This window comes from Doryrhamphus excisus, linkage group LG23, assembly GCF_037039965.1.
Source record: "Doryrhamphus excisus strain RoL-2023G ecotype Guam linkage group LG23, RoL_Dexc_Guam_v1.1, whole genome shotgun sequence".
Classification (NCBI taxonomy): Eukaryota; Metazoa; Chordata; class Actinopteri; order Syngnathiformes; family Syngnathidae; genus Doryrhamphus; species Doryrhamphus excisus.
The window spans coordinates 4,416,348-4,442,150 of NC_136379.1; the positions used below are offsets into that span (position 1 = coordinate 4,416,348).

Consider the following 25,803-nt stretch of genomic DNA (forward strand, 5'->3'; position numbering starts at 1 on the left):
CATGGCTTTGGTAACTACTGCACTGCATCATTACGCACACACACACACACATACACACACACACATGCACACACAGAGGAAGGAGGCCGGTGCAATCAGCGTCCCCGTCCTTGAGGCGTGAGGGATGCCAGGGAGACACACACACACACACACACACTAGTGGGGACATGATTAGGTGACGTGTGTTCTTATTAAAATTATCCTCAACTGGCTGACATTTAACACGTTTTTTTTTTTTATTCCTGTAACAGAAATGATGCCAAATATTTCCGGCCTTTTCAACCGTACACGCCCCCCCACCCCCCAACCCCACTCCCATTTCTCACAGCTCTCATCAATCCCTCCCTCCTCCCTTACATTTCATCTCTTATTGGGAGAGCATTCACACCAGAATTCCTCCGACGCGGTGTTTCAGCGACTTCCATCTTTCTCTAAAGATGCAAAACATTCAACCATTAAAATAACCATTGACACGTTTCAATAATTTACCATAATTCCACATTTCCCGCGACAAATGTACAGTTTCTATAACAGGCTGCAAGGCGATCGAGTGGTTAGCGTGCAGACCTCACAGCTAGGAGACCCGAGTTCAATTCCACCCTCGGCCATCTCATACTCCGGTTTCCTCCCACATTCCAAAAACATGCTAGGTTAATTGGCGACTCCAAATTGTCCATAGGTATGAATGTGAGTGTGAATGGTTGTTTGTCTATATGTGAGGCCTGCGCGCTAACCACTCATCACCGTGCAGCCCTATATTATTTTATATTCTATTCTATTTCTATTCTATTCTAGTTACTCTCGCTGTCCTCTTTATTCATATCTTTCATTCCTTTCTCTTCTTTCCCATAACTCTCGCTGTTCCCTTTATCTGTTTCTTGCAGCCATTTGTCTTTTCTTCCCTCATAACTCTTGCTGTCCTCTTTATCCGTATGTCTCACTCTTATCTGTTTGCTTTCACTGTAACTGTCATTGTATCTCTCACTCGTGTCTCACTCGTTTCCCCGTTACTCTAACTGTCCTTCTCATTTGTTTCTCTCGTCTTTCTCCAAAACTCTTTCTATCCTCTTTATCTGTATCGCTCACTCGTATCTCTCTTCTTTGTCTTTAACTCTCGCTGTCCTCTTTATAGGTATGTCTCACTCATATCTCTCTACTTTCCCTGTACCTCCCCTCACTAGTATCTCTATTCTGTCCCTGCAACTCCTGCTGTCTTCTTTCTTCAAATCTCTCACTCATTTCTCTCCTTTGTCCATAACGTTCACTGTCCTCTTTATCTGTGGCTCTCATAGCTCTGACTTGTTCTTCTGCGTCACTCACTTCCCTACTCTGCTCATTTGTCTATGAATTTAGCGTCGCATTGTTTAGCACCGGGAATGCACAGATTTCATTGGCTGAGTCAAATCATGTGGGATTTTCATGATCCGATCAACCAGTATCAACCAGTATCAACCAGTATCAACCAGTATCATCCTGTCAAAACTAAAAATACTCATTCATTCATTTTCTATACTGGAGCCTATCCTGGATAGGTGCTGGAGAGGTGGGGTACACCCTGGACTGGTGGCCAGCCAATCACAGGGCACATATAGACAAACAACCATTCACACTCACATTCATACCTATGGACAATTTGGAGTTGCCAATTAACCTAGCATGTTTTTGGAATGTGGGAGGAAACCGGAGTACCCGGAGAAAACCCACGCATGCACGGGGAGAACATGCAAACTCCACACAGAGATGGCCGAGGGTGGAATTGAACCCTGGTCCCCTAGCTGTGAGGTCTGGCGCTAACCACGAAAAATACTAAGAACTAAAATTCTTCACTATAGGTTCACTTCTAGGTCTGGACTGGACTACAGTCCATCAGTTATTGAGGAAAAATTTTGCAAAAAATTATAGTTTTTCCAACCCCAAATTCTGAAGTACAATTTTCCCACATTTCCCAAACTATTCCTGCATCAAGCATTTAATCCAGCTTTATCTCTTCAGAATTCACATGCAATTTCTACAGAAACTGCCTTTCCTCGTCTTCTCCTCCTCGTATGACATACAGTATCTAGTATTAAATTGATACGTCCAGACTGCCGACTCGGAGCTAAGCTAAGGCGTCATCTTTAATGTCTTTGATTGCCTGGAGGCCAGCGGGACAGCATCAACTTCTTCTCGTTATTTGTAATGTTTTTATTACGCCGTCTAATAACCTTGTATACTTTGCGTGACGCCAATACTACAATCTTTTTTTTCCCTATCAATTAGAACTTCATTAACCTGTCATTTGAAGTTATTAACATTAATAAAATGTCCATGAGAGCATCTTTAAAAGGCTCTTTGCAGCCTGACATCATCACCGCTGAGCTAATTGATACAGAAAGAGAGACGGGAATAAATAAAGGACGTACAGGTATTTGTCCGAGTTGGACCTGCAGCGTTAGCCGACTAGGCCGCTTATCCAAATGTGAGGCGATAACCGTGGCTTAGTGGCTTAAGCACACACTCAGAATTAGCCCAGTGTGATGGGTTTGTACCGCTCTCTTCTGCTGCCTCTTGTGTGTGGCGTTTCCATGGCGACAGCTGACAACACACCCTGAATGAGGGAGAACTGCGGCAGCAAAGATGTTGATAGAAAAGTGACAAGAATAGCAAATATATGCTTGAAGCGACACAAACGAGAACCAAAGTATGGCTACTTGATTCTGGTGTTGAAGGAGGAGGAGACAAGAGAAGGAGGCTAGGTGGTCAGAAGATTTGGAGATTTTGGAACTACAAGAGATTATCTGAGACACACAAATACACTGCATAGTAACTGAGAGGAGTGTGTGTGTGTGTGTGTGTGTGTGTGTGTGTGCACTCTTGGCCCAGGACTGCAGTGCACGTGACACAAAGACTCATGCAGCAGAAGCTCCATATTTAGGCAAGTAGGAGAGAGAGAGGGAGAGAGCGAGCGAAAGAGACAGGGAGAGAGAGACATTGAACTCCGACCTTCGACCCCTCGAGTTTATCTCCACACACCACAGGAAGTCTGCGGCAAGAACAAAAAGTGTGTGCGTGCGTGCGTGTGTGTATATGTGTCTCTTCAGATGTGAAGCCGTGCGGTCTTTGAACGTTACGAACATCAAAAACATCTGCTTCACACACACGCACACACACAATATGGTGTGGAAACCATATTGCTGTACTGTAGAAGCATACGACTAAGTCTAAGATTCAGGGATAATCTGTTCCAGTGTCAAACTGGAAGCTGGAAACCTCATATTACAAAAACCACATAAGGTGGCCAGAAATATTTCAATATTGAGCAAAGAAAAATTTGTTCTCAATTTGTTCTACCATATCTTACTTATTGTGTGGAAATATGGGCTAATAACTATAAAAGCAATCTTCACCCGCTAAATGTACTGCAAAAAAGGCCAGTAAGGATAATTCATAATGCTGCCTACAGAGAACATACTAACTAAAATCACAAATACTTCAACTTGCTGATATAGTTCATCTTCAAACAGCTAAAATAATGCATAAGGCTAAAAATAAGCAATTAGCTAAAAATGTCATCCAATACTTCTCTACAAGAGAGGAGAAATATGATCTCAGGGAAGAAGTACATTTGAAACACTTCTATGCTAGGACTACGTTATGCTAGCCATAGCATTTCAGTATGTGGAATCAAACTATGGAATGGATTGAGTAAGACCCTCAAACAATGCACAACGATGAGCCAATTCAAGAAACAATACAAGCAGTTGATGTTTGCTAAATACAAGGATGAAGAGTCTTGAACCAGTCATGATGTGCTATACATATCACTATATTGACACTTACTATGGTACCCATTATGGCATTGGATGCTCATATCACCTAAAAAATAAAAATAAAAATAAAAATAAAAATAAAAATAAAAATAAAAATAAAAATAAAAATAAAAATAAAAATAAAAATAAAAATAAAAATAAAAATAAAAATAAAAATAAAAATAAAAATAAAAATAAAAATAAAAATAAAAATAAAAATAAAAATATGAAGTGAATCTGCAATACTCATTATTAGAGTATCGTACAGTCGTCCCTCATTTATCACGATTAATTGCTCTCAGACCTGACTACAATAAGTGAATTTTCCGCAAAGTACGATTCCACATTGATGAATGGAATATTTTTGCATCGGAAACCTGTTGATCAACATGATTAGAGCCCTGCAAACATGAAATAGCACCCCTATAGTCACCCCGGACACTCGTATTACCTATAATAGTTGACATGATGATCTGAGTGGTTAGCATGTTGGCCACACAGAGGAAAAAAAATAAAAACAATTAAAATTAAATGAATTAATTAATTCATTGAAAAAAACTTTACTATATTGGGAAGCAGGAAGTGAAAAAATGTAACAGTTACTGATTGTAAAAGTACCAGATGGAGGGGTAGGATTTAATAAGCTTTGCTTCTTCCTACTCCTTTTGGACATGTGGAACTGTGAACTGATTATGTGATGCATTCAATTGTAATCTGATGCATGTTCAAATGAAATAAAACCATTACCATTAAACTGTGGTCATCATATGTTTTAAGACACATTTGAACAGTCGCGTGTCACAAAAGCGTCAAAGGAAGTGTAAGAAAAGACAATACGCTTCTATTAGTAGAACAATATGGCCGAATACTAATACTAACCGAATATCGAATACTAAATCTTTCACTTTTAAAAACTCACACACACACACGTCTTTCCCAGCCTTTGTGTTATTTACTGCCGTGTTTTCAGAGCTAACCTGCTTTGCGAACTTGCCCCAGCATGTGTACGCTGTATATGTTGTATATATATATTTACTGTATGTGTGTGTGTGTGTGTGTGTGTGTGTGTGTAGGGCCAGGAGCACCTTCATGCTACCACACCTCCTGTATACACACCTGTCTACACACATACACGTACAAGTACACATTCATGCTACTTAGTGTTAGCGTATGTTTTACCAGTGATGTCTAAACAGCGTAAACATAAATCCCTGTCGCTCTAATCATTTTACTCTCTCACACACACACACACACACACACACACACCTCACCTCCTTCAGGGCGAATGAGATTATTATTATGGACAGAAAAAAAGAAGAAAAAACTGTCAGGGAGTTTGCTAATTTGTGGGTGTTTGACGAGCTGAGACGCGTGAAAGTGTGCTTGAGTGTGTGTGTGTGTGTGTGTGTGTGTAGGATGTGCTTATGCAAGTGTTAGTCATCTCAACAGAGTTGACATTTCTTTGCTGTGCAAAAGCAAGCGTGCAGGTCGGCTGGCGTCGCCATCGCAGTGGCAATAAAACACTAGCTGGACAATGTTAGCATGGGGCTAACTGATGTTACGTTAAATATAACGTTCTCCATCCTTGGACTTGCTTCATTCTCATTAGCTTTACTTAATACAATGTCATGGCTGTGGTATGTCACTGAAGCTATAATAATAATAAAAATTATTATTATCATTATTATTATTATTATTATACTACTTATACTACTATTAATAATAATAATAATTATTGTTATTATCATTATTATTATATTAGTAGTAGTAGTAGTATATAATAATAATAATTATTATTATTAAATATTATTAATAATAATAATTATTATTATTATTATAGCTTCAGTGACATACCACAATAATAATAATCATAATTATTATGATTATGATTATGATTATGGTGACTATTATTATTATTATTTTATATATTATACATAATTACATATATATTATATTATATAATATATATTATATAATAATAATAATTATTATTATTATTATTCATATTATTATTATAGCTTCTGTGACACAGTGAATAATAATTATTATGATTATTAGTATTATTAATTATTGTTATCATTCATATTATTATTATTATAGCTTCAGTGGCATACCACATAATAATTATTATTTATTTATTTTATTAGTAGTAGTAGTAGTAGCTCTGTGATTGGCTGGCCACCAGTCCAGGGTGTACCCCGCCTCTCGCCCAAAGACAGCTGGGATAGGCTCCAGCACCCCCGCGACCCTCGTGAGGATAAGCGGTAGAAAATGAATGAATTAATGAATTATTATTATTATTATTATTATTATAATCATGGACATACAGTAGTCACATATACAGGTACAGTATGTGACTGTGTTGTGATGCAGTGGGCAAAGTATCCTGATATGATGCAATCGCTGTGAGATATGTTGTGCTTGCTACCTTTAACCCCCCCACGTCTAACAGGGTGGAATTTTCCACCCTGTTGTGTCCGCCTTTCACTGGCTCACATCAATTACTAAAAGGAAAGACAATCATTTGGAAAAGTACAATGAATATAAACTCTACAAGGAGGGCTTTGTGGAATAGTTGCCCTTGCCAGAGGCAAGGTGACAGTCTACCCCAAGAAAACAACTGGACCTTGGCATGTAAAAAAAATACTTGAGGATAAAAATAAGTAGATAACTTAGAATAGTAAGGTGCTGCTAAAGTCACTACTCAGCTGAAGTTGTTATGGGCTAAACAAGCTAATCATTTGGATGCGGGCGATCCACAGCCACCTCTGAAGAGTCGTTAGAAACCAAGATGGCCGCCGGGGGAGCCATTGCATCACTTAAGCGCCTGCTTTGAAGATGCTGTCTGCTAGCTTAAATGGCTACCAAGTGACCAAAGCAAGAAAGTTGCTCAAGTTCGCTCGGATTTAAAACTGCAACCACCGAAACACAGGACGCTCCGATCCCACCCAAATATCTTTAAACTAAAAAATGTTAATATAATGTTAGCTAATAAATGCCTGACTGCACGGTGGATGAGTGGTTAGTGTGCAGACCTCACAGCTAGGAGACCCGAGTTCAATCCCATCTTTTGTTTGTTTTCCCCGTGCATGCGTGGGTTTTCTCCGGGTACTCCGGTTTCCTCCCACATTCCAAAAACATGCTAGGTTAATTGGCCACTCCAAATTGTCCATAGGTGTGAATGTGAGTGTGAATGGTTGTTTGTCTATATGTGCCCTGTGATTGGCTGGCCACCAGTCCAGGGTGTACCCCGCCTCTCGCCCCAAGACAGCTGGGATAGGCTCCAGCATACGAATGAATGAATGAATCTATGCCTGAGTTGTAAATTTGGGATGGTAGGTGACATTCTGACTCGTTCTTCGCTTCTCTTGGCGGCCATATCGGGTTAATCAGGCAAGATTAACGCTAATGATCCTGCCATCATGTCAAAAAGGCTGGAGGCTCCTGTGCTGATGTGAGGTTAGATGAATGAACCAGAGTTGTCCTCATCCTGCATTGCAGTGGAGAAAGAGGACAAAGCTCTGCAGGGCTCGTCTTCCCCCCTAAAAGGCCCATCATGAGCACTCCCACGTTTACTAATTAGCCTGCTTTGAGTCGCTGGAGACAGCGCGGCCATAAATGGATCATTTCCAGCCCGGACATCTCTCACTTTGCTTTTCCAAGGCTTAGGTTTTTCATTTCGGGACTAAGCAGCTGATGGACACCTTTAGTCTTTGGCAACGTAATGAAAAGGCTTACCTTGAAAGGCCATTGTTGCTACATGCATGCTGCAGCAATGAGACCAGGGCTGTGTTTCTTCAATATGTACACCTCATACTACATTCAGACCAGGGGTCTCAAACACGCGACCGTGGGCCAAATGTGGCCCGCAGGACACTAGTTTGAGGCCCCCGCCTTGATATGAAAGTTTAATGTTAGTGTTTAGTGTTAGTTTGATATGGATGCTGTATGGTATCATGTACCCAGAAAAAATGATTACGTTTGATTAATGTTCATGTTAAAGGTTAAATAACTGTTAATAGTTATCATCCCTATCCGTGTGGAAGTGGTAAGTTTTTGGCTATTTAAGTTTAAAGGAAATAACTTGAAGGCTACCGTTTAGGTCGCTAGCTCTCTAGTTTGCGAGTTAGCATGTGTCTCAAGACCCTGCAGTTGCGCAACATGTTGTAAATAAAAAGAGTATAAATGTGACTATAGTCGTGTTTTGTCATGTCTACAGGGCTCTAATAATGCTTTGTTCATTTTAATATGAAAAAAATAATTTGTCTACCCACCAACTATATGTGGTTTCTTAAGTTTTTATTATTTGCCGTTTTATTATTATTATTATTATAATATTTATTTATTACTGATTGATTCATTTTCTTTATTCTTGATTTGTTTATTTATTTTTCATCTTATTTTGTGCAGAAAAATAAAAATGAAGATATTTGAGAACAGTGGAATGTTTTATCAGAGCTTTTATTGTAGAAAATCGGAACCAAAGCACTGAAAAAGTTTGTATATTTTTCTGTTTTTAATAAATTTGCTTCCTCCTCATCTCCTTTTTTATGGTGAATTGCAACCACTCACATTAGTGTCTTCCGCTAAGATGGCGATGATTGAGAGTGGCTCCATTGCTGCACACTCCCCATTTGGGGCGTGTTAAGTATAACATCCAGGTACCGATGCCGCACTGCGTTTTGCCAACACTTCTCAGTGTGAATGCACTTTGCACTCAAAACGCTCAGTGTGCAAGCTCGCGATTTGGAACAAAGCCTAAATCCAAAAGCTCCTTCTTGAGATTTTGCTCTAAATCTCTAATCTGCTTGCCTTCCTCTCACCTGCCTGCTTCTTTTCTCAACTTTCTCACTGTGCAGCTTCCCATAAACCACCTGCAGTTGAATCGATACGCTATCACAGCAAGAAGGTTGGCGGGCCCACCGCGCCCCGCCCAACAACACCCCACCACGCTCTCCTCATCCCGTCTCGGTCAGAGGCTGTCTAACTACAGCCGCACGTCCATCACTTGCCTGTGTGTTTTAGCAAGTGAACGTTGGCGTTGCAAAGCAGACACGAGCCAGCAGCAGATTGTTGTGATGTTGAAAGCGCGTGGGGAACAAAAACAAGTGAATAGAGGAGGACTGGAAAGAAACACAAAGAGCTGAGTGAAAAGCAAAAGGAAGGTGAAGCTGCATTGTGAGCCATGGAAGAAATAAATAAAGGTGTGTTTGGAAAAAAAAGGCTCAAACACGCCTAGCAAAAGCTCAGTTACAACATGATGAGTGTTTGTGAAACTGATTATTAGCATGCTAACAGGGGGGGGGTCTTACTGCAGTAGCTGCTCCCCCAGTCGCAGTTGGGTCACCCAGTTGCCTACTTCTTCTCTCCGTTTTACATTGTAAGTAAGTCATTTTTTATGCTGACTTAAATAGAACTTGGTTTGATGGCGCTATCTACAGGCGGGGAAATAAAGAGTGCTGCAGCTATAAATCCTGCAGACGGCGCTGCATTACCAGTCCATTCACTCAACATTTTCCAGCAGGAAGATGCCTTGACAAGAATCAGAATCAGAAATGGTTTATTGCCAGGTATGATCAAACACATACGAGGAATTTGTTTTGGTGAAGTAGCTGCAGACATATCTATTAGAAAAAGAGTGAAAATACAAAATATGCAGAATAAACAGTATAAATATATGTACACAGTCTGTTTTTTTTGTTTGTTATTCCGGAAGTGCAGAGATTGTTGTTCCTAGTTTTTTTAGGATTTTTTTTCCTGAATTGATGTTGTGTGTGTTTTTGTAAGTGGAATACTGTATACCGTATATCTGTAATGGTTACTCAATGTGCAAAAGTATGACTATTATTACTGAAACTGAATTGATAATGCATTTAATAACTGTGAGAAGCATTTAAGGGTATCAAGACTATCCAAAAATGGCAATTTTTCGGGCTTTTAATGTTTTTTTCCTGCAGCATGTACTGTACTGTACTTGAAATTCCATAATGTTTAAAAACAAACATGGCCGTCAGCAGTCCATGATAAGAGCCAATACGACAAACATGTCCACCCAGCAGGTCAGTATCCACAGCACAATACGGACAAACCGTAATAAGGATAACATTTTCATTGCTGAGATGGCGATAGCTGCATCAGCTAATTAAAGAGGACAGACATGACACAATACAAATGGATACACACCTTTATGTGAATAAACTCCACAATAAAAATAAACAGCAAGTCTCGCCTTTAACAAACGTATGTCTTGTGCTATAGACACACACATTCATGTGTAAACACACACTCACTTCTCAAGTATTTGCCTCATTACACATATTGCATCACAGAGCCAACATTCCTGCTGTCAGACGCACCGCCGCCGCCTTGGCGGAGGAAAACAATGCATATGAACATCGCGAGATGGGTGTGACAACACCTTAGCAAGGCCGTCCCTAAAGTTTTCCCACAATATAATACATATTATATACAATTGTGTCCAAAACTTTGCTAACGTCCCAATATTTTTGCTCATATATCATACTGTTATGTTCCAATTAAAGCTCGCCTCTCTGCTATGTTGTTTAATGTGATTTATGTAAGGCAACAAAAGGGACAGCGCAAGATGGCACAACGTAAGAGGTCAATTAGTGGCATCCAGTCATTATTTCAGGACTACACACCTCTTGAGTGTGTGTGTGTGTGTGTGTGTGTGTGCGTGGTCGTAAATATGCACGTGTAAGCATCAAACACAGCAGCGGAGTGTGTGCAGGCAGCACTGTGGTCACGCAAGCCTGAGCAGCCTTTGGGAAGTAGGTCAATGAGTGAGAATGGGAGAGAGATAGAGAATCATGGATGGTGTGAGAGGAGAAAGAAGAAGAACCGAGAGTGACCCCTTGTAAAAAAAAAAAAAAAAAAGGTTTAATATTGTAACATTTTTCGTCAATTTTAAATAAGCGTCAATATAGACAGTTTAAAAGTGCTTTTAGTAAGCCCTACTGGAAACTGTAATACGTAGATGCCATATATCACATACAACATAACATTCAAGAGTGGAACAGGAAGGTTAGCAACACTAGCCTAGCTGCTGTATATGAGCTAAAGTGCTAAAATTAAACTCAAAATCATGCTAGGTTTACCTATTTGCTAAAAAAAAACCTCCAGGTGTCATTTTAAGATGTGTAGAGAAGCCTGTTTTTTGTTTATTTTTTTGCTTGTGGCACGCTTATCTAGATTATTCTCTCAAAAGTGGAGAAAACAAGTAATGGATATGATTTTTTTTCACATATGGCGCTAATAAACAGGCACTTGGTATAATAGGGAGCCCTATAATAAGCTTTACTCCAGGGGTCTCAAACACGCAGCCCATGCTAGTTTGAGGCCCCTGCCTTGATATGAAAGTTTAATGTTATTGCGCCCACCCGCGCAAGTTTGATATGGAGGCTGTATGGTATCATGTACCCAGAAAAAAATATTACATTTGATTAATGTTCATGTTAAAGGTTAAATAACTGTTAATAGTTATCCTCCCTATCCGTGTGGAAGTGGTAAGTTTTTGGCTATTTAAGTTTATAGGAAATAACTTGAAGGCTACCGTTTAGGTCGCTAGCTCTCTAGTTTGCGAGTTAGCATGTGTCTCAAGACCCTGCAGTTGCGCAATATGTTGTAAATAAAAAGAGTATAAATGTGACTATAGTCGTGTTTTGTCATGTCTACAGGGCTCTAATAATGCTTTGTTCATTTTAATCTGAAAAAAATAATTTGTCTACCCACCAACTATATGTGGTTTCTTAAGTTTTTATTATTATTATTATATTTATTTATTACTGATTGATTGATTTTCTTTATTCTTGATTTGTTTATTTATTTTTCATCTTATTTTGTGCAGAAAAATAAAAATGAAGATATTTGAGAACAGTGGAATGTTTTATCAGAGCTTTTATTGTACAAAATCTGAACCAAAGCACTGAAAAAGTTTGTATATTTTTCTGTTTTTAATAAATGCGTTTTTGGTTTTTTTTTTGAAAACCTGATGCGGCCCAGCCTTGCCCAGACCCTAGCTCCAGTGGCCCCCAGGTAAATTGAGTTTGAGACCCCTGCTTTACTCTATCAGTGTATTGACAGCCAAAGGATTGGAAACATGTACTCCAAACTTTGTACTGGTATTGTATGCTGGCGCTGGGTCAGAGCTGGTATCCTGTCCATGAGGAAAGAGGTTTTCCCTTCATGACGCCATGATGAAAGGCTGCAACTTCAAAGCTGCCTCTTCAAACAAGTGACGGAGATGAGAAATTTTTGTCATGTTTACTGCTTATAAGCAGTTAGAACGTCATTTTAACGTCATTTTTAGACAAATATAATGAATAATAAATAAATAATAAATAATATCGTATTTGCGTCTATTTTTCATGAGCTGAACTGAGAGTTTTCTTTTTCTATGTACACTAAGGAACAAATCTAAAACACAAGATGCTGGCCACAATAAAAGGCCACCTCAAAATATTATGTTAATGTATTGGTGTACCTTCCTGCAGTCAACATGCCTATTTCACCCTCCCTCGCCACTCTGTGGCATTGTGCGGTGTGATTAAACTGACCTTTTATTGTGGCCAGTGTCAGACACACATCATGCTGTCTCATCTGCATTTTTATTGCGTGTAAACACCATCAACGACGAGCCACAAATGCATTGCTTCAGCTTAAAAACAAAGATGGCTGCCCCTGTGAAATGTTGAACACGGTATGACAAAGCAAACTTACGCATTTGACCTTTGAACTCGGTTATGTTATGGTAGATATTAACTAATAGGAATATCACTATGCCGAGGATAAAGTGAGGAAAAGTCACCAAAAACTTCCGAATACCGCCTCCTGTACTTGTGCATGCAGGTACAATCACGTCGCCCACTTACAACACACACACACACACACACACACACACCTAAACTTTCCATCATAAGCCTAGCGGAGCCGCCGCCCTCCCGTGTTTACCCTCATGAATACACACTTTAATGACATCACGTAGTTGGCGGAGGGAATAAATCAGCCTTAATATGTTTCGGCTCCATTAGATTGTCACGACAACAACGCACACGTGTGTGTGTGCGTGTGTCCATCATCACACTTGTGCGCCATCCATTTGCATCATACACCAATCGACCGCCGCTGAGGAATATCGACAAGGCGACGCTATGCTGAGGTCGGTCTGGGGTGAAATGTGTGTGATGCGAGAGTGTCAGCACACACACACACACACACACACACACTGCAGCACAAACACACACACACACATACACACAATAATGAAGCTTTCATGTGACAAGGCAACAACTAAAAATAACAAATGCTTTTTAAGAGAAGTGCTGAGCGTGTGTGTTTGCATGATAAATAAGAGCACGCTGACAAAGCTTGCACCGGTCTGTGCTTGCCCATGGCACCTGGTTACCACGACGACAAGACATGCTGGCACCTGTGTGCGTGTGTCCAATGGGCAATGGAAATTTCCTTCAACCTTTCCTCTATTTTCCACCTGTGCCCTTGAGAGTCCATATACATAGAGTACACAAAGGAAGGAGTAATACACACACACAGTAGCAGTAGCAGTACGGGTCACGGTAGAGATAAACCAACTGTCGCTGTGTTGTGACTACAAACGTTGTGCATCCAACTCTTTAAAACCGCCAAAGCTGATTAGGAGTCACATGACCGTTATGACAGCTCCTCTGTCATCGTCCTCCTGCTGGATGGACACTGCTCCCATGGCGACTGCCCTGCCCTCACACACACAAACACACACACACACCTAACTGGCAACCTCGCTGCCTCCATCAAGGATAATACCTGATTCTGTTACTATTATGCAGGACATATTCAGTTCAAGGGATGGTGGTCTTGTGGTTAGCGCGCAGACCTCACAGCTAGGAGACCCGAGTTCAATTCCCCCCTCGGCCATCTTTTGCATGTTCTCCCCGTGCATGCGTGGGTTTTCTCCGGGTATTCCAATTTCCTCCCACATTCCAAAAACATGCTAGGTTAATTGGCGACTCCAAATTGTTGCAACGGTTTAAGCCTGCACTGCTAAAATGCTCACTGATGATTATTTGAAGTTGTTAGCTTAGCATTATAGTAAATGAGGCTGGCACCAACACTTTCGGTTAGCCGACAACTGACGCTGTTTATGGTTTTAGTTGTTAGCTTAGCATGCTGGCAACTCGCTCTCACTTCAGGACAATTTTTTTTCAGTGTTCTTTGTTTGAATATATTAGCTTAGCATTTGTTGCAGCTCATGTCCAAAAATGCTCGCTGTTCATTGTTTAATGTTGTTAGGTTAGCATTTTATGCTAATTAAATTCTGTTTGTTTTTTTAAATAGTTAGCTTAGCATGCTGGCAGCTCAGGTTCACATCAGTGCTATCAGTTAGCCAAAAATGCTCATTGTTTAACATTGTTATCTGAGAATGTTGGGGGCTCTAGTTTATACTCTTGCTTTCAGTTAGCTGAAAATCCTTGCTGTTCATCATTTTAGTTGTTAGCTTAGCATGTTGGCAACTCGCTCTCACTTCAGAACAATTTTTTTCAATGTTCTTTGTTTGAATTTATTAGCTTAGCATTTTTAGCAGCTCATGTTTAACACATTGCCAAAAATGCTCGCTGTTCATTGTTTAATGTTGTTAGGTTAGCATTTTATGTTAATTAAATGCTGTTCATTTTTCAAAATAGTTAGCTTAGCATGCTGGCAGCTCAGGTTCACACCAGTGCTATCAGTTAGCTAAAAATGCTTGATGTTCATTGTTTAACATTGTTAGCTGAACATTTTGGCAGCTCAGACTAACAACGCTAGTTTCAGTTGGACAAATATGCTTGCTATTCGTTGTTTAAAATAGTTATCTTAGAATGTTGGCAGCTCGAGTTTACACTCTTTGCTTTTTTAGTTAGCTGAAAATCCTTGCTGTTCAACATTTTAGTTGTTAGCTTAGCATGTTGGCAGCTCGCTCTCACTTCAAGACAATTTCTCAAAGTTCTTTGTTTGAATTTATTAGCTTAGCATTTTTAGCAGCTCATGTTTAACCACATTGCCAAAAATGCTCGCTGTTCATTGTTTAATGTTGTTAGGTTAGCATTTTATGCTAATTAAATTCTGTTTGTTTTTTTAAATAGTTAGCTTAGCATGCTGGCAGCTCAGGTTCACACCGGTGCTATCAGTTAGCCAAAAATGCTCATTGTTCATTGTTTAACATTGTTATCTTAGAATGTTGGCGGCTCTAGTTTACACTCTTTGCTTTTTTAGTTAGCTGAAAATCCTTGCTGTTGTTAGCTTAGCATTGGCAGCTCGCTCTCACTTCAGGACAATTTCTCAAAGTTCTTTCTTTGAATTTATTAGCTTAGCATTTTTAGCAGCTCATGTTTAACCACATTGCCAAAAATGCTCGCTGTTCATTGTTTAATGTTGTTAGGTTAGCATTTTATGCTAATAAAGCTCAGGTTCACACTGGTGCTATCAGTTAGCTAAAAATGCTCATTGTTCATTGTTTAACATTGTTAGCTGAACATTTTGGCAGCTCAGACTAACAACGCTAGTTTCAGTTGGACAAAAATGCTCGCTATTCATTGTTATCTTAAGAGTGTTGGCAAAATCCTTGCTGTTCATCATTTTAGTTGTTAGCTTAGCATGTTAAGCTTAGCATGTTATCAAGGTCAGTGACGTTTTTCCAGAAGAATGCAGTCTTAAAATTAAGCTGTACTCAGTTTCATACTGAGATGTCCAAGTTTTATCTGACTAGTAAACTATTCAGTTAGATCAACAAAACATTAGCATTTTAAGCACTTAAGCCAAAATTCAAGCATTGTCAAGAATTTCAAGTATCAGTGTCAACAAAGTATTAAAAAAATAGTATCGATATTGAGTGTTCTGAGACTTTCCTTCAAAAGTATGACGCTACTTCCTGCATGTTTGCCGCAGGTTGCGATACCTGACCAGACCGCATTGCTGTCACCATGACGACCAACACCACCACGGTCGTGGAGCTGTGCAGACGAGAGTGAGCGGTCGTAAATGCTGAAGACTTTGCAGAGTGTTAAGACAGTGTAGTCTCACTCCTGCTTCTTGCAAAGAGGGCGGCGCAGCAGGTTGAAAACTTGACAGGATGACGTAACCCGTACATGGCCCCTGTAATCCCTAACCTTGTGGACCACAAGTCTTAATCACACACAATAATCCTGCTGGACGTGTGGATTACTCCCAGTGGAGAAAAACTGGTGTCTACATTGTGTGTGTGTGTGTGTGTGTTGGGCTTCATCCAGCCATCTCTACAACGTGATTTGCTTATTGGCCGGGTTGAGGCGAGCTCCAGTCAAAACACTGGCATTATGTCAAGGTGAGGGAGATGCGGCGGTTAGGCCTGCAGCCTCCTCTTTTTGTTTTTTTCAAGTTTTTATTGTTATTGCTGTGATAATTAATACAAGCAATGACGGCGCAAGGGAGGGTTTAAGTTTTGATTCATCTTTAGGGACAATCCAATTAGTATCACGATTTAGCGACAATGGACGGCATCTGTCACAATCAGCAAAAAAAAATGGTCGGCTCCAAAGTCAACATATGAGATATAAAGGCAACAAATTATAATATGATTTGATGATATTTAACAGATATAGGAATTAATGTTCTATGACATTTGAGAATTGATGCCAAGGGCGCTTTCTGGATCAGATCAGCATCCAATTTGGTTTGACACATTAATGACTGAACTGGCTGTTTAATTGATGATAAGGTTTTATCATTATTGTTTTTATTATTATTATTGTTTATTATTATTATTGATTGTTGTTATTTATTATTTATTGTTGTAATTGATTATTTATTATTAATAATTATTATTATTATTATTGATTATTTATTATCAATAATAGTAATAATTATTATTGATTGTTTATTGTTTCTTATTAATAATAATTATCATTTATTATTAATAATACTAATTATTATTATTGTTGATTATTTATGATGATGATTATTATTATTATTTTTTATTTTTTTATTTTTTATTTTTTATTTTTTATTTTTTATTTTTTATTTTTTATTTTTTATTTTTTATTTTTTATTTTTTATTTTTTATTTTTTATTTTTTATTTTTTATTTTTTATTTTTTATTTTTTATTTTTTATTTTTTATTTAGTTAAGGGCTGCACAGTGGTCGAGTGGTTAGCACATAGACCTCCCAGCTAGGATACCAGGGTTCAATTCCACCCTTGGCCACCTCTGTGTGGAGTCTGCATGTTCTCCCCGTGCATGCGTGGGTTTTCTCCGGGTACTCCGGTTTCCTCCCACATTCCAAAAACATGCTAGGTTAATTGATGACTCCAAATTGTCCATAGGTATGAATGTGAGTGTGAATGGTTGTTTGTCTATATGTGCCCTGTGATTGGCTGGCCACCAGTCCAGGGTGTACCCCGCCTCTCGCTTGAAGACAGCTGGGATAGGCTCCAGCACCCCCGCGACCCTCGTGAGGATAAGCGGTAGAAAATTAATTAATGAATATTGAGCGACCTGATCTTCTCGGCTAAATCTGGTTCTTGGGACATGGAATGTAAATTCTCTGGTGGGGAAAGAGCCATAGTCCGACTCACTTTGACCCACAGTTTGGGTTCTGGAACCAATCTCCTCGAGAGGGGCGGGAGAGACTGCGATCTGGTGTGGGTTTATTAATAGCCCCCCTCTCCCCCGGTTTGGTGCCTCTGTGTGGAAGTCATGCTCTGTGAATGGGAGGGTCATTTCCCTGCGCATGATCATTTCCCCTAAAATATTCCCATTAGAGAGGCTGAAATCAGAGAATATTTACATTTTTTAATAATAAAAAAAGATTAATTGAATGGCCAAATAGTTGTAGATTAATTATGTTATTAATTAATTGGTCATTTTTTACGCATGCGACTAACTGCTGCCCCACGCTGTTAGACTTGGCTACTGCATGAGCATCTTTTTGTACTTTGAAGTACCAACTTGGCCGGTCGAATGGTTAGCGCGCAGACCAGGGTTCAATTCCACCCTCGGCCATCTCTGTGTGGAGTCTGCATGTTCTCCCCGTGCATGCGTGGGTTTTCTCTGGGTACTCCGGTTTCCTCCCACATTCCAAAAACATGCTAGGTTAATTAGCCACTCCAAATTGTCCATAGGTATGAATGTGAGTGTGAATGGTTGTTTGTCTATATGTGCCGTGTGATTGGCTGGCGACCAGCCTCTCGCCCAAAGACAGCTGGGATAGGCTCCAGCACCCCCGCGACCCTCATGAGGAAAAGCAGTAGAAAATGAATGAATGAATGAAAGACCCAACTTATACATTTAGCTTCAAAATGAATATCTATATAACCTGCTCAGCGGTGAAAAACAGATCGTTCGGTCCCTGACACCTCCGCAAAGCACTAAAGATGACACTTGGTTTGACGGCAACACATAATCGCGCTATCAGCATCCTTCTCGCGGAATGTGGCTCGGAGCATCACAGCTCTGTGTGTTAAAATAAGACATCTCCCCAGTGGCCGCCCTGTGATAAATCAGCTTTAGAAGAAATAGGCCAGCCAGCATGGAGACTAGCACGTCTCCCACTGCTTCCCTACACTGCCCAGGGCGAAGGCTGGGTTCCCGCTTCCCTTTAACCACTTCCTCTCATGCGATTGCAGGTGTGTGTGTGTGTGTGTGTGTGTGTGTGTGTTAGGTGTGTTGACAGTATCAATATGATGAAAAGTGCCTGTGTCGAATACAAATTGCTGGCAAAGGTTATGAAAGGACAGCGACATGCAGACGTAGACTTTGATTAGAGCGGGAAAGGAGAGGGCAGCGTGAGGAGAAACGATGATGAACGGTCTATCTGTGTCGTGTATCGTCAGAGAACTTCACAATACTATAGTACATATACAGACATGTATGTTTTATACTATGAAGTACAGGTGTAACAGTACATCATAATGACAAAAAACTATGATTATATGTACCGTTACACCCCTACAATTAAACACACCATGGCCACAGTTTGACTCTGGAACTGATTATTTATATTCCTATGACAGTAATGGCTGGATGAATTGCCGGCGTTCCTTCTACCTCACGTGAGGAAGAGGCTGTGCGTGTCGGATGCTCCGCACAGCCGAGTGGCGCTCGGCTGCTTCACCTCAGGGGGAGAAGAACCACTTGGAAGGCTTTGATGTCCGCATGCGAGCTGCGCTTGTGTAACACTTCCAAGAAGAGCGGTTCCTGACACCGCCACCTCTGAGCGGCGGCGGCGGAGGCGGCGGCAGCGGATCAGGTGAGCATCAACACTTAACCTGAGCTGCTTCAACACGGCTGCTGTCACAATTAGACATCATGCCGAGTAAGGAGGCTAACACACCGCCTTCATCGGGCCGCTTTATCTCACAGACCGAAGGCCACCAGGCCGCTGAGCATCACATGGAGGAAAAATGATGATCGTTTAGCTGAGAGGGCGAATAAAACTAACACCCCTGAAAGATAATGACCATGTCATCAAATTAGCACAACTTCATTATCATTAAAAGTAAAACAGCAGCCCGAGAAAGCCGAGTGAGTGGCGGGATGAATTATTGAGGCAGGCTCACCTGCTAGCAGGCGCACGCTAGCCGGCACGTCACATGATCAACCAGCCCAGGGCCGCTGGGGAGGCAGGGCGGGGGACCCGCCGGATGCAGGATGAAGCTCAAGAGGGATTTGGGAGGAAGTAACCGTATTCCCGCAATGACGTGCGCAGCTCGCAGGCGTTCCCACATCACACGTTAGCAAACATTAGCCCCCCCGTGGAGACGGCTTGTCGACATTGACAAACTAAAAATGCATTATGATGCTGTGCACACGGAGGGAGTGTGTGTGTGTGTGTGTGTGTGTGTGTGGTACAGGTGAGTCAGATAGTAAGCTGCAAAGTGTTCCCTTGCACTGCAGGAATATCACCACACACACACACACACACACACACACACACGGTTAAACATTGACTGTACGTCCATTAAAAGTGTGTCTAGCGCTATTGCTAATAGTAGCAGAATTCTTCTGATGGGGCAAACTCCAACCAGCAGCTCAAGACGTTTTATTATTCAGCCAGTCGGGGGACTTTCATCTCAGACAAGGACATCAGCAAGAGTGGGCGGGGCCAATAATGAGAAGAGGAAATTACTATTGGAAAGGGTACCTTGATGTACCATGTCCCACTGAAGGCCTACTTTAAAGAACCTTGTTGGAACAGACGACATGCACCAACCAGGAGGACATTGACTATTTCCAATGCAAATACTGTAGATCAGGGGTCTCAAATTCAATTTACTTGGGGGCCACTGGAGCTCGGGTCTGGGTGAGGCTGGGCCGCATCAGGTTTTCCAAAAAAAAACAAAAAACGCATTTATTAAAAACAAAAAAATTTTAAAAACTTCGCCTTGGTTCCAATTTTCTACAATAAAAGCTCTGATAAAACATTCCACTGTTTTCAAATATCTTACTTTTTATTTTTCTACACAAAATAAGATGAAAAATAAATAAACAAATCAAGAATAAAGAAAATCAATCAATCAGTAATAAATTAATAAATATAATAATAATAATAATAATAAAACGGCAAATAATAAAAACTTAAGAAACCACATATAGTTGGTGGGTAGACAAATTATTTTTTTCAGATTAAAATGAACAAAGCATTATTAGAGCCCTGTAGACATGACAAAACACGACTATAGTCACATTTATACTCTTTTTATTTACAACATATTGCGCAACTGCAGGGTCTTTAGCCACATGCTAACTCGCAAACTAGAGCGCTAGCGACCTAAACGGTAGCCTTCAAGTTATTTCCTTTAAACTTAAATAGCCAAAAACTTACCACTTCCACACGGATAGGGAGGATAACTATTAACAGTTATTTAACCTTTAACATGAACATTAATCAAACGTAATCATTTTTTCTGGGTACATGATACCATACAGCATCCATATCAAACATTAAACTTTCATATCAAGGCGGGGGCCTCAAACTAGTGTCCTGCGGGCCACATTTGGCCCGCGGGCCGCGTGTTTGAGACCCCTGCTGTAGATGATTGTCAGTGAATAGTCTGTGGTTGCACCTGCAGCTAAATGTGCTCGGTGAGGGTCTGACATTGGATATGGTCTCACACACACACACACACACACACACACACACACATACAGAGTGGCGTTAGTGCTGACTCACAGTGCAAGGCCTCAACAATAATGACTTTAAGCTTTATTAACTTTTCCATTTGCAACTTGTCGCCGTTGTTTCACAGTTTGCAAATGAAGACCTGAAACACTTGAGTCATTTGTTGCTGTCGGGGAGAACAAAATGTACCCATGAAAAAGTTTTCCAATTATTTCAACCTCTGACTCTGCTGGGCTGCTTTTGTTTTTTTTCATATTATTATTATTCATTCAAATATTGCGATACTTAGCTCAGCCTGTAAGGTACAGTACATGTATGCCAGGGGTGAGCAAACTACGGCCTCGGGGGCCACATGCGGCCCACCAAGCGTTTGAATCTGGCCCGCCAGTTGCTTTCTAAGTATTTCAACTTTTAACATCCAAACTGGCAACATGATTTGCAAGTCCGATGTCTTTCATTCATTCATTCATTTTCTACCGCTTATCCTCACGAGGGTCGCGGGGGGTGCCGGAGCCTATGCCAGCTGTCTTTGGGCGAGAGGCGGCGTACACCCTGGACTGGTGGCCAGCCAATCACAGGGCACATATAGACAAACAACCATTCACACTCACATTCATACCTATGGACAATTTGGAGTCGCTAATTAACCTAGCATGTTTTTGGAATGTGGGAGGAAACCGGAGTACCCGGAGAAAACCCACGCATGCACGGGGAGAACATGCAAACTCCACACAGAGATAGCCGAGGGTGGAATTGAACCCGGGTCTCGTAGCTGTGAGGTCTGCACACTAACCACTGGACCGCCGTGCCGCCCTATATTATTATTATTATAATGTAATTCTAATTGAATCTAATATCTTCTTTATGGGGTGTAAAGGTGTAAAGTCACGTTTATTATCAAAAACATGCTGTACCGATGTGCACTTTGTTTCTCCTCCAACTAACCAGCTAATTTTTGACTAGCCCGTTGGTTGAGTCCTGTTATCCGCTTATGAGAACCACAAAGCATACGTTACTTATTAGTTCATACCAAACTACTTTAGGGCAAGTCAACAGCCCCTCTGCCGGTCACCGCCAAGTCATTCTCCATATTGCATCAACTGCTGTAAGGGACTTTTTTTGCCCAAAGAGGAGAACTCATTGTCAGACACACTTTGTCAAAGGCGCTGAGTTTCTGGGGAAGGTTTTAAGCCATGTTTTCACTGTCAGGCCTTCTATTTGACCACCAAGGCAAGAACCATATACGTTCCAAGGCTTATCCAACAAGAGTAGCTTGAAATGGAAGGTCCATGGACCACTAAATAAATCCACTGAAACTTCTGCTCGCCTTCCGGTTGCGCTGATCCTACACCTTATCCCAAGGTCAAATTCAAACGCTTTTTCAAGATCAATTTCCAGGAACGGCGAGCACCCGTGGGAACGACGGTGAATCTCAACACACCTCATCATGTCAGCGCTTGAGGGGATGAGACGACGGTGTTTCCTAGACATTCATTTATTCGTAGCGGCCCGCCACAAATAAACTCGGACAGCCACAAATAGATTTGGTGCTACCTGTTCACCCTTGCTCATCAGCACATTATAAATGGCACCGCCTGTGAATGTAGCTTGTCGTTATAACTGGGTACAGTAGGGGGGCGCTAACACACACATACCTGGTCTGCCAGAGAATAAGAAGACGTAACACGAAAGATCAGTGTTGTCAACTATGTCACTATAATTAGTAAGTATTCTGACCCCTCTATTGACTTATTTCTAAAAAAAACCAAAACAAAAACACGAACATCGACAAATCTAGAGAATTTTTCTTGTTTTATTGATACTTATTGATATTGATACTTATGGAGGTTTGTGGCGTTCTTCCTCACGAATAGCGGGTGTTGCTATGGGAACTGTTGCTTTTCATGCATTTTATTTTATTATGTCTACCATATTGGGTAATATAAGTGTAAAGTTGACTGTAGGGGTGTTATTTCATGTCTAGAGAGCTCTAACAATGTTAAAAACAATATTTAGAAGGTTGTAAACAGATTTTCCATGCTCTTACTACAAATATATTCCATTTACAAATAAGAAATCCGACCTGAATTTGGTTGGGTCTGGAACCCATTAACTGCAATAAACAAGGGATTACCGTAAATGCATCATGTCCAATTATGCAAATTAGATCATGTCGTCATCTCGACGGAAGTATTCAATTTGAGACGGTCTAGGATACTTACGACACTCGGTCGTCAGCAAAAAAAATCACGCACTCAGTATACTTATTGAAGTATACTGACTGAAGTACTTTATTTGAGACAAGGCATCAGTGTGAATGTGCAACAGGGAGGAAATTATAGCAAGCCGAAAGAGCACAAGCCGGAGAGAGAGATAGAGAGAGGGGGGATAGGGAAGAGTCACATGCTAAAGGAGGAGGAGGAGGCCTGGTGCTGGTTTACGTCACGGCGACGCCCCCCTCCCTCCTCCACTACGACTCACATGACTGCAGCAGCTCTGTTCTGTAACTCGTCACGAGGAGTAGTATTACAATAAGCAGCCAGCAGGGGCGAGCGACATACACACACATACACACACATACACACACATACACACACATACACACAGAGAGAGAGAGAGAGTGGCTGCCAGGACTAATAGTGTAAATATTAACACAGTTTGTGCAACAGATAGCTTTCAACGTCGGAACTTGTCAGGTGATACCACTTTGTTTAAACCCAATCACACCGAACACGCCTAATCTAATATGTATCTTTTTTTAATGTACATAATTAGCAACATCAACACCAGTGTTACACTCCATGCATATCTTCATTTCGTTCAAGATGAAATATTCTACAGGCCAACAATTTAGACCCTTTCACCCATGGGAGCATGACAGCATGGTCACAGTAGAGACAGCAAGGTCATGCTACCATGAATAGGCGGCGATGTGGGAATTAAACGTGTGGTCCATAATTCAATGTACCTGCTGCAGTGATGCAATTGATGTGGATGGAATGTTGCAGAATCTCACAATGCAGCACAACAGAAAGGTTAATGCTTCTTCCTGTGTGTGTGCGTGTTATAAATAGACCACAGTCCCAACACACTTATTTTAACCTGCTTTAAGAGATGATGCAGTCACAGCAATGCCACACAGTGATGCAGTGCTAAGGGGCTTGGGTGGGTGGAGGGGGGTTGGGGGGCATCTCAATAACAGGCAGTGTCGTTGGGTCGTGCGTGTTTAGGAAGCGCGGCTCTTCAACCAGGAGCGAGCTGCAGGGATTATAGCCTTGATCCCGGAGATACAAAAAAAGGCATAAGAAACCGACCACCAAACCTCGGTTCGAAAACGCCCGGTTTAAGACTTGCTTCGAGGTTTCCACGCTCACGCGTGTCAAGTGTACACCAAATATCACACACCGACAGCGCATCGCCGGTTGGACAAATCGGCGTAAATGTCGAGTGCACAGCGGTGTTTCGTAAGGCGGAATCCGGGTGCTTTCGCAACGGGTGCAGCTGTCAAAGTTGCCTCGGCTGTTGCAGCAAGGTGAATCGAATACGTTACGGAGTCGACTCATCTTGACACAATCCGCTTAAAATGTGATTTTTAGCTAACCGCTTTAGTGGGCTGCATTGAAATGTGCAGTACTCACGCACGCACACGCGCGCACAGAGCAAGGATTCACAACAATCGTGAGAAGCAGTCACACGTTTTGTAACCGAAGCCGTTACGCAAACTATTATGTATCCTAAAGCCAGCGCTAACATATCCGAGGAGCACCCAAACGTTGCATCCCGGACCTCCAATCCGGGAGCCGACCCCGGTCAGCACCGTGAGAGTTGGCTCAAGTTAGTCTGCGACCCCCTGCAGATCATGCCCAGTGCCGTCACAAGTAATGTGGACCGGCGTGGACGTAAAGCTACACCCCACTCGAGTTGCACCAGCACCCGTGTGCGCCCTTTTCCGTATACCTGTGCACAAATAGCACACAACAGCAACACGTATCTACTAATATATGTGTCACTAAATTTGCGGAGCTTCCACAAGGATGTCCTCCACTATCCGGGCTGAGTCCACAAGTTCACGGTCCCACCACGTGTAAACGCCTGGCGGAACCACACGAAACTTCCTCAAGAAGAATGCGTCAAAAAGTTTCCAAAGAGCGCCTCGGCAGTCACACCAACGCCGCCTGGCAGCAGCGGGCAAGCCGCCACAACTTCCACACACATCCCGGGACATATTATTCTCCAAACTTGAGCGTGGATGAGGACATCCCCTCCTCCGAAGGACACGTGAACGCCACACGTCAAGACATCGTGGACATCCACCAACACGCCGGCGAGATGCTGCTGACAAGCCGGCTAAGGGCTCTCTCGAGCCGGCCTCTCAAAGCTCCGGTGCCCGGCGACAAGCCAAGACGTGCGGAGGCGTCAATGCAAAAAGTCCCCGCATCCACAGAACTCTTACCTGGCTGCCGGGGTTCTCTGTCAGGTAATTGAAGACGAAGGACGAGAGTTCCTCATCTAATAGTGGAGCGCAGTCCGCCATCTTCTAGTGAATGAACGCTGAGGAGACACACAGCACAGTATAGCGGGGGCTGCAGTGCTGCCGGCGGCCTGCGGGGGGCGCTTCTATTTACACGTGCTCAATAGCACTGACACACACACGCACACACACACACACGTGCACTATAAGAAAAGCACACTATAAATCACAAATAATCCTCCGAATTAACGTTACATTAAACCTTAAATTATAAGCATAATTATAATATCTTTAAAATATGCATCAGCACCAAGTAGTACACATGGAATAAAATCTACAGTAATATGTAATATACATTAATAGAATGTAAAGTCAAATGTAATATAGTGTAATGTAAT

The 25,803-nt window shown here is 41.5% G+C and overlaps 1 protein-coding gene across 2 annotated transcripts in view; it reads right to left on the bottom strand.

Annotated features, from left to right (window-relative positions):
- Positions 1 to 25,512, bottom strand: part of ppargc1b (peroxisome proliferator-activated receptor gamma, coactivator 1 beta) — a 95,219-nt gene extending 69,707 nt beyond the window's left edge. For both annotated transcript variants that reach the window (XM_078788400.1, XM_058064353.2), the window contains exon 1: positions 25,388 to 25,512. In XM_078788400.1, the coding sequence (XP_078644526.1) occupies positions 25,388 to 25,468 (81 nt within the window). In that variant the 5' untranslated portion in view covers positions 25,469 to 25,512. The remainder of the gene's footprint in view (positions 1 to 25,387) is intronic.
- Between the last annotated feature and the right edge of the window lie 291 nt (positions 25,513 to 25,803).